This window comes from Gymnogyps californianus, chromosome 6 (genome assembly GCF_018139145.2).
Source record: "Gymnogyps californianus isolate 813 chromosome 6, ASM1813914v2, whole genome shotgun sequence".
NCBI classification, from domain to species: Eukaryota; Metazoa; Chordata; class Aves; order Accipitriformes; family Cathartidae; genus Gymnogyps; species Gymnogyps californianus.
In genome coordinates, this window is record NC_059476.1 from 23,895,616 (window position 1) to 23,905,733 (window position 10,118).

The 10,118-nt window shown below is 50.4% G+C and overlaps 1 protein-coding gene across 1 annotated transcript; it reads right to left on the minus strand.

The window, feature by feature from the left end:
• Nucleotides 1-2,691: 2,691 nt before the first annotated feature.
• On the minus strand, nt 2,692-7,415 carry SYNPO2L (synaptopodin 2 like). Its single transcript, XM_050899329.1, has 3 exons — nt 6,982-7,415; nt 6,370-6,894; nt 2,692-6,261 (listed from the first exon to the last, which is right to left on the minus strand). Exons 1-3 carry the CDS (start codon nt 7,297-7,299, stop codon nt 5,077-5,079), a joined length of 2,028 nt encoding a protein of 675 aa, XP_050755286.1. The 5' UTR covers nt 7,300-7,415; the 3' UTR covers nt 2,692-5,076.
• Between the last annotated feature and the right edge of the window lie 2,703 nt (nt 7,416-10,118).

A 10,118-nucleotide genomic window follows, 5' to 3' on the forward strand; every position in this document is an offset into this window, starting at 1 on the left:
AATCTGAAAAACATCCACAAAATGATACCTGGACAAGTGTCCAGAGTCTGCAGTCTAATCCTACGGCTGATCACAGCGTCTCCTGCAGTGCTCAGGAATTGCTGTCTGTGAGTGACATGCGTCTGGGAAAGGTGACCTGCTAATGCTTGTCCTAAACTGAGCACAATGAACCTCTCAGGACCCAGAAATTGAGTAGACTTTAACATGAGTTGGGTTAGGGTTACAGTTAGGATTAGACTTGGAGCCTGAGGATACAATGGAATATATTTGATTTTCTGACTGATTTGGTTTTCTGATCTCTTGGTTAATATTAAGTTGAATCGTTCAATGTGAGTTTATATTTGGATTTACCAGAGCTGACAAATTTCCGTTGATACCAGATTTACAAGCAGAGGGTAGAGTTTAGGTTAGAGCAGGCTGAGGGGCAGGGCTGGGGCAGGCCAGCTGGGGCTGGCCCATAAATTTCTTTACCCTGTCAGTAAGTGAGTGTTTTATAGCCTGTAGTACCACAGATTTGGATCTCACTTAAGTTTTTGCTTGCATGGGGCTTTTTTAATGTGTAGGGGTTTTAAGTCCAACTTAAGTGTTTTTATTGCTGAGACATCCCATCCTTTTTTGGACTCCTTATATTCTCTTGGCCTTAGTAGTTTGTTGGTAGTGCTAACTGTGCTGTACGCATAGCAGCTCCTCCTGGGTGCCAAGCAAAGAACGTGACAAAATGCCACATGTAAAGTGCATATCACAAGTTTATTCTTCTGCACAAACAAATAGAAAGTGACTGTAAATTGGAAAAAAAAAAAGACAAAACAGAAAAGGAAAAAAGTGTTTCCATAAACAAAGATGCCAACTCTGTTCTTCTGGGGTCACATCTTCCACCAGACAGAGCACTGCTGCTGGGCTCCCATTTTCAGAGCACTGACAAGCCTCTTCTAGGAAGAGGGTCTGGTAGGGTATGCTGGATATTATAGCAGAAAGGGAGCATATTCTTTCCAAAGGACAATCTTGGCTTGCACTGTGCTCATGTCTGGCGATCAGTGACTTCTTATCACACTAGTCTCTTCCAAGATTCTTCCTCTCAGCTGCTGCAGGATCTTGAGGTTATCTCTGGCAAGTGTTCCCATGTATTCAGAGGGAGAGGACTGATAGTTCTAAACTCCCAGAATTGCCATAGCTGCAATGTGTGACCTGCAGCATGCTAGAGAGGAGGGATGATAGGCCGTTTTAAATCAGAGCCCATGCAGACATCTTCAAATGCTTAACAAGGGGACACTGGGGTTTGGCCTACCACTGCAGCTTGTAACTTAGCAGGTGGGAGCTAAAACTTGTCAAACAACTGTTTATGTCTGTGCTTGTTCAACAGCTGAGGAATTAGAAATTTGGAGAGGCTCAAGACAAGCTTATATGGTTCAAAAATATTCCTCATAACCTCACCTGTGACCTTTCTAACAGGCCAGCCACAATATTTTCATGAGCAGACACTAGCAGAGCTGCTTGAAGCCAGCAGTAGTGCAGGTTTCTTCCTTATAGCTTAGCAGATGCATCTCAGTATTATTTCTCATCTCATGCTACTTACAGCCACAGGCCTTATTTGGGATACACCACAAGCACTGTAGGCCTCATCTGCAACACCCTCTGCTTCTGCAGATCAAGTCCTGTGTCAGCATAGGATCCAGAAAAGATCGGGAGGGACTGAGATCCATCAAACTACTTTGGCTTTGCTTCTAAACATAGCTTTGAACCAAGGATGTTAGAAGTGAAATGCAGGATCCCCAGCCTCCTGGTTCTTTTCCTTGCTCTGATGTTTAATATTTGTTCTCCAATCAGACCTAACTTTTTTCATCTCCTGCCTATTACATTATCAGAAATGAGGGGCCAAATGCAGTTATTCCACTCACTTGGGTCCTGACACCTAACATTCAACAGTGTTTGGCCATCACTCCTTGGCTTGCATCAGTGTCTCCCAGAAATCTGAAGTGGGACCACTGAAATACTAACTGCATGCAATCTCCCTTACGTGCTAAGGCCAGACCCCTCTTTTTTTCCAGTGGCAAAATGAATTTCCCGAGACAGTCAGGCCCTGAGACCACTTACCTTTAGGGGCCTGAGGGAAAGGGACACTGGAGTAAGAGTCAGACTTTCTGAGGTTATTTCTTCACTGCAGAATTATCTTGAGCACCCTTTCTCTGGTCCACACAACCCCTCTCTACACCTGAGTTCAGTAATGCTTTCAACCTGGGCTAGCTTGTCTATCTAAGGCTAGTGGGTAAAACCACTAGCCAGTGACAGACAGCACTCCACAAGGAAACTAAAGACGAAGCTTTCGGAGCACTGCTAGTCCTTGAGTTCCTTCCCACAGCTTTCCTAGAAAAATAGAATACTCCTTCCATGTTTGGGAAGAATCACAGAGATTCAGCTTGCTACAGCACACAGGATTTTTTTCCAGAAACGCTGGCAATGCAATGCAGCACAGGATGAGTGAGAAAGCAGTCATCCAAGTTAGGTTTTGTAGCATGGCTGCTCCCCTTCACCAGAGCTAAGTGGATTCTGGTGATCTGAATTAACTCTGTGGTGACCACTTGTCCTAAGACGTCCCCTCTGGGGCTTTCCAGGAACACATACAATCACCTCAGTTACAATCACCATCAGTTCAGGTCGGCTGCTCCTATGTCATACAACCAGGTGCAGCACCTCTTCTGGCTCAGCCACCCCTTTGCTCATTAACTCAAGGCATTCCCCAAAGTTTTCTCTCCACCCTCTCCCATGGCTGACAGTCTGCCAAGTGAGGTGTAGGTGCTGTCTTCCTCCCTCCCCAGCATGCTCATCCTATGTTTCAGGGCCCCCAGGAATGTGCACTGCAAACACAGGCCTGCAGAACAAGCCCAGCCAGAGTGTGAAGGATTCGAAGGAAGGATTGCGTATTACTTTTCCTTTTCTCATTCTCTCCCTCCCAACCTAGTCCGGGACTAGAGCTGCTAGCTAGGTTCTCCAGACCTCTTTTTCTTCATGGGAGAGCACACATGCAGAATCTCCAGGTGCTCACAGAGAAGCACTTTAGAGCCTCCAAGAAAAAGTAGACCCCCAGCTTTGTGAAAAGAGCTACACATTGTAAGCTCCAGCTGTGCGAAGAAAGGTTGGCTTGGACTTTGTGTGAAACCACACTAGCTGCACTGCTTACGGACTTAGCATCAGCCCCATTTGCACTCCTTTTTTTCTCCCCAGAACCTACGGTTTTGTACATCCAAGTTTGTGCTCAGTCCAGTCAGAGAACGGCTTCTGCTTGAAGGAGAGGAGCAAGTCTAATGAGATGGAGACATGTCTCAAGCAGGGCTATGAGACCCTCATCCTGCCTCCAGTACTCACTCCTGAGGGTCTAGCAAAAGGCTGGGCAACCCCTGCCCAGGAAGAGGTGGCAAGCCCCTTCCCTGAACCTGGGGCATCTGCTGTGTTTGGGCACCAGTGCTTCAGGAAGTAATGCCTTCTTGGTGTACTTGTGGGATCACACTGTAAAAGTGGCTGCTGCAAAAGGGGGAGCACAGGCGGAAAGCAAATGGCAGGGGTGTGTACAAACCAGAGCACAGATGACATGCACACACACATGCACAGTCCCTACTAATGTCCTGAATTCTTCCTTGGGAAAGGGAATGCTTTCTTCTTGTATGCCTTTAGTGTAGGGATTAAGTCTGAGGCTAGCCTGGGACATTCAAGGAATAACCAGTCCTGTTTCCCCAGCATCGCCAGCAAACTGAGCTCTGTATGTGTGTGTGAGTGCAGATCCTCTGGGACTCTCAGTGCACTTCAGTTCTTACCAAAGAGACCCCAAGGATATTTAAATCATTTAGTATGAAATTCTACTTGTGACTTTCTGTTTCCCTGTCCTCCACTTCCATACTGAGAGCATCTGTAAAGGGGCTCCATTTTTCAGCTCATAAGAGTTTTCAGCAAGTTTTATGTCATGACCCATTTCCAATCTAGCCACACTTCTGTCCTAAACTAAACAAAAAGATAATGTGCAAATGCATATTCAATCCTGCCTCCTTTTAAAGCCAACTGTACCTTCTCCCACATAATCCTCCTTTGTACTTACAGCATCCGTATCCTGTTCCAGTGGGACTAATGCTGCAGGGCCTGCCTTGTGCCAGCCAGCCACTGCCTGAGCTTAGCTTTGACTTTGTGTATCCTCAAAAATTGATGCTTCCTTCTGCGGTTCCTCCAGCTTGTGATAGCCCCACCAAATCCATCCAATGCCCCTCTTTGGCAAACTGCTCCCAGACCTGATCGCCATGTTCAGCACCAGTTAGGATGACTCGCCTATTTACCCCCAGCCCTGGTGACTGGAGGAATGGGCACACATGGCCACCCTCCTGCGCAGGGCACACTGCCCATGCGTGCGTGTGCAAACACTCCCGCTCACTCTGCTCTCTTGCCTTCTTTCCCGTGCCCCTCTGGAAGGGAGTCTGGGACAAGTGTCCAAGGTGAAGCCCCACTTCTACTTTCACTCCCTGCTGAGTGTTGCTGCGTGCATGTGTGTGCATGTGTGTGTGCACACACGGGTGCGTGTGTACAGACTGACAGGCTCAGAGAAAAGCAGTCTAATGGGGAAGCTAGGGATTCTGTACTGTAATCCCATCTGTGACCCTTTCTTCCTGGAAAGCTCTTGGTCTCCCAATCTCCCTCCATTCCGGGGCGACGCCAAAGCCCTTGGGAAAGGAAAACCACTACCGCCTACATGTCCTCATGTGAGACAACCCCTGCCATTCACCCCCTCCAGAGGTGGGTTTTGCTGCTGCGTGCAAGTTCCCAGTTTCTGTGTACCGCACATGTGCCCTGCCTCCATATTCTTCCTCCTGCTATAGCCACAGCCAGTAAGCCTTGCCATGAAGCTGCCCATCTGAGACCAAGGGGAGGCTGGGGGAGAGGGTGGTGCAGAAGGGGAGTAATTTTTTTTTTTCTCTTTTCTTCATTTTGTGTCACTCATCCCAATGTACTGAGCTGACATGAAAGACAAAACAAGCACTATCTCTGCGGGGCCACAGACAGGATGGGAGGGGTGCCTGCCTCAGTGGAGGGCTGCCTGCCTCAGTGGTGGCCAAAGCTTGGCCTCCACACATTGGCCTGCATCCCTGTTCTCGCTGCTGAGAACTTGGGCCTTGCCACCTGAAACCGAGAGGCTGAGGCTGGGTTTGGAGAAGGCCCCTGGCCTGCCTGACCAGGCTCTGGGGAGCTCTGGTATGGCTTCGGGGACTGGCTGAGCTCCACCTGGAAGGGCGCTGGTGTAGCGGGGGCAGAAGAGGCCATTTCTGTTCTCCACACTGGCTCATCCAACGTGGTGGCTGAGCGGGGCACAAGCACGGTGGGTGACAGGCTGCTTGAGGCTGGCATGGGAGCCGGAGTGGAGAAGCGACGAATCTCCTGGGTCTTGGCTGTTTTCACGGGGACCTGCTTGGCTGCCTTGAAGGACGAGCTAGCCTGCGGGGCTCGCTGACCAGGAGACTCCTGAGTGCTGGGGCTTGGGGGATCCCCAAAACAGAACATGGCTGACTTTAATTGATAGGGCTGGTGGCGCATTAAATCAATGACCTTGATCCCTGATTTCTGGCCAGGTGCCTTTTTCACTTTGCTCTCTGCTTTGCTAGCCTGAGATTTGGTGGCTGCCAGGGGATAGAAAGGGGAATGCATTGGGTTGTAAGCGATTGGAGGGGGAGCCCGGATGTTGGGTGAATATTTCCAGGATGAAGGTAGAGAAGGGGAAGGAGAGGGGGTCCTGGGCTTGGACTCTGGCTTCCGTGTTGTCTCCACCACAAATTTGTCCATGCGGCTCTGGCGTTTGGCAAAGAGTGCTGCCCCCTTGCCTTTAAGCTGAGGCATGTCCTGGGCCCCATTTACCAGTCCAGCATCTTGCTGCTGAGGCTTAGGAGCCACTGGAGGTGGGGTCTTGAACTTGCGGCCAGAGGACTGCATGAAGTTGCAGGCCTCAGCACCCAGGCTGAGGAAGTCCTCCTCAGGCCCAGACTCGAAGCCTGCCCCAGGGTGGTCACCTTTCGGCTTCTCATCCAGGTTCTGCACCAGAGACAGGAGCTCAGGGTTGGGTGAATTCTTCTTCTTCTCCTCAATCTTACTGAACATGGGTTTCTTGTTGCCCCGCCGGCGAGCCTCCTGGAGGATGCCTGTGCGGGGAGCAGGCACGGCAATCCTCTGCTCCCTGGAGGTTAAGGGCTCCGAAGGAGGTCGTGGCATTGCTGGTGAGACGGCAGGAGAAGGCTGCTTTGGCATGGGGGAACTGCTTATCGTGTGCTGTGATGGTGCTGGACTAATATACAAAGAAGAAGAGGCTGTTCCAGGGACTCGTGGCTGGGATGCTGCGGAGGCCACCTCCCCTCCTGGCTTTGAGGGAGCTGACAGAAAGATAGAGGTGGTGGATGTCCGGGCAGTGTTGGCAGAAGGCTTAGTCTCTGGAGCACTTCCTCCCCCTCTTGGCTGTGACTCCAGTGGTGGTGTTGGCCTTCCTGGTGCAGGAATATACAGAGATGTGGAGGAGCTGACTGGACCGCGGTGTGTTGGCACTGGTGCATTGGCAGGTGTTCCTGGAGCCAGAGGTGAGAAAGGGGGAACCACCGTGGTTTGCCCACCCAGACTTTGACTAGATTTTTTGGGTGCAGATGGCCTGAAGATGACAGAGGATGTTGCTGGGCGTTGGCCAGAAAAGCCAGGAGTAAAGGGCTGTGCAGACCTGTTGAACATGCTCGTTGAGCTTGCAGAGAAGGGGTCTGGTGTGCTTGGGGGAGGCGGGAAGAAAGTGGGGCTAGGGGGAGCCAGGAGCTGAGCAGGGAGGGTGGCTGGCTGCTTGCTGGGCACTTGCACACCTTCCAGGTGGATGCTGAGGGGCACGCTGTCTGCCTTCTGTGGCACAGGCATATCTCCGTTCACTGTGCCCTGCTGTGGCTGGGCAGCTGGGGCAAGCTGGGGGCTCTTCGGCGCCGGGACTTTCTCGACTGTGTACTTCCCAGCCCTTTCCCTCTGCTGCTCAAATAATCGTGCTCCTTTACCTGAGGCCTCACTCAAACCTTTTGGCTTCTCTTCCTTCTGTTCAGAGTCAGACTTGGACTTTTCAATGTCCAGGTAAGTGTTGTCCCAGTCTGAGTGATTAGTTAGGCTTCGGGCATCAGAGAAACCTTCCTCATCAAATTCAGACTCACTAGTTGGAAAAACTCCGTCTTCCTCCTCGTAGGAGCGGTCTTCGTCGACGCTCCCAAAGCTTACCAATGTATACTTCTTAGCCCTCTGCCTGCGCTTCTTGAACATCAGCACCCCCTTGGAGTGGGGGTTGGGTGCGTCTGTCAGCAGGGATGCAATAGTTCTGCACTTGGTTTTGGCTTCTTTCACGTTCTTCTCTTGGATGGTCTCGTGGTGGTGGAGCTCTGCAAGAGACAAAAAGAGGCAAGCTCAGAGCTCAGCAAAAGGCTGGGTGGGCAAAGATGGACAGTGATATGGCTATAGGTATTCTAGTGCCCATACGAGGTATTCTAGTGCCCACACAAGGAAACACACTGTTATCCCCTGCCCTTCTTTTTCTTTCCTACCTTTGCTGATAGTGTCTTAGGAACTGCTGATAGAAACCCAGGTGCAGTTTTCTCTTTCCCTGCAAACACAACAGAAGTCCATGCAAGCGTGAGGAGGGAACTCCCCCCACTGTGATGGCCCATCTCTGTTTCCTGGTCAGACCTGGGATTTCCTGTTTCTGCAGCATGTGGCCAAGAGTCCCAGGCTGTATCTCACAGCGTTTTACAGTGCATGCCCTTGCTCCTGTGAATTTTTACCATTTACTTATCACCTTGAAGGTGGAACCCGGCTTTTTGTAGACCCTCCTCCTACCATACGGAGGATTCCCAGGAGCAAGTAATGTCTCTGGTCCTGAGAGTCTGAGAAGCAGCTGCTGCTACTGTTAGCACCCATGCATGTGTGCCATGGGAGAGGTGCCCTGCAGGCACAGCTGGGCTGCTCCTGCTCTGGGCCCTGCAGTGCCAGCTACAGAGTCAGAGTGTCTTGCAGCAGTATTGTGTGTAGGGCTGTTCGCTGCTCTCTGCAGGAGCCCTGCAACAGCAGGAGGCATGTTTTCACCTGTGCTGTAGTCCCTTGCCTGTGCCCCATGTCCAGCAAGGAAGAAGAGCATTTGCTCCTGAGCAAGAATACCAGACCGCCCCAACTGATCAGCCAGCCCAGAAGGAATGCACTTACTTAGACAGGCTTGCTTGGAAAAGCCAACACCTGTTGGGACACTGGCATGAAAGTGTGGGATAATCATTTTCCACCTGCTCTGCCAGCCCAGCGGTCAGTAAAGCCCCAGGGAGGAACGTTGTGTTCTCTGCCTTGCGTGCAGGGAAAGCAGGGGGTGAACAAGATTCAATAGTAAAACCAAACTTGGCTGCCCTAAGGAAAGTATGTACATGCCTTGAATCACTGTTCAAGTGACAGAAATCAGCGCTAACCTTGCACAGAAAAAAACCCACATACCTAAACCATTGACTAATTTCTGATTTCTTCCATTTCATCCTTTTCCTTACTCCCATTGTCTTTTTCCCAGCATGATAGTACAGATGAAACATCCACCCACTGCCTGCACCTAATAATTTGTCAAAAAACTGTGTAGCACCTTGTCCAGCCCTGACATTCTCAAGAAAGAGGTACGAAATTATGCCCTGCTGAAGGGAGAGAGGAGAGGAGAGGAGAGGAGAGGAGAGGGGAGAGGAGAGGAGAGGAGAGGAGAGGAGAGGAGAGGAGAGGAGAGGAGAGGAGAGGAGAGGAGAGGAGAGGAGAGGAGAGGAGAGGAGAGGAGAGGAGAGGAGAGGAGAGGAGAGGAGAGGAGAGGAGAGGAGAGGAGAGGAGAGGAGAGGGGAGAGGAGAGCTGCAGGCAGTGCTGGGGGACAGTGTTAGCTCAAGAGAGGATGGAAGCTGCTCAGTCTTCTCAGGATCTCACTTTGACCGTTTTATCACAGAGCATTCATTCAATGGGGGCCTGCTAATGTGGCAAAGTTACCTGCGTTGGGGGACAGGGAGCTTAGCTAAGAAGGATACTAGTTTTCCTGAGGGCTGCAGATGTCCCCCAAAACCTGGCTACGCTGCACAATTGTGGCAGGTGTCATCGTTCCATACTGTACTGCACCAGTGTAACCACAGCAGAAAGAGCTTCCTTCTCTCACCCCATGCTGAAAATAAGGGGTTGATTTGCAGAGCAGTCATCCTTCCAGGAAGCTTAAGATAAATACAAGGAAAGACTCTTCTCAAGGTTTGCAGCCATTCCATAGCACATGCTGCTGCTTTGGGATTTGAACAAGGGGACTTCTGCAGTTTGAGATCACCTCACGTGGATGCACAGTCCATTCCTCCCCTTTGCACCCAGAAAACTGGAAACCGCAAAATCAATGCTGAAAAAATGGCTCACTATTTGTACTTGCACTTGCAAAGTGAAGGCTCTCTGCAAAACTTTCCTTACAGAATGACTCCGCCTTGCTGAACCAAGACTGAAGTAGTGTCCAGGTTTTTGTGGAGACTTAGTGCTCCTTAGGGCAGTCATAGACTTGCCCTCAAAGATCTGCTGTCCATGATGGAAACGAGCTACAGTCCTTGAAGGTCTGTCCACTCCACTTACAAATCTGCACGCATGTGTCTCTGGGGGTTGTTCACAATGGAGGAAATGAGAGATTTCTTTCTTGCTACAAGCATCCTTGCTACAAGCTACTACACCTCACCTGGCTTGTATTTTGCTTCTAAATTTACAAGGAGGAAGAGCAGCACTAAAGAATCTTAGTCAAGTGTAGAATATGTAAACTCTGGACCCTGAGTGACTCACAGGAGGATTTCTGGCATCGGGAGCTAACAGCTAGGGAGCTACACCATCCAAAGTGAGTGTCTGTGCAGCCCGTTCTGACAGCAGAGTACCATGAAAGCGCTCAACTCTAGAGTCTGGGCTAGCAAATACTGTCAGAGAAAATATAACAGTAGACAGTCTTGGCTATGCCTCCACCAACTCTTGGTCCTGGCTGAGCATTAGCATCCATGTAGAACTTCCCTGGGAAGTTGCTCTGAACTGCCCTGTGCTCTGAAGCAGCTGCCAAGTAAGGCCC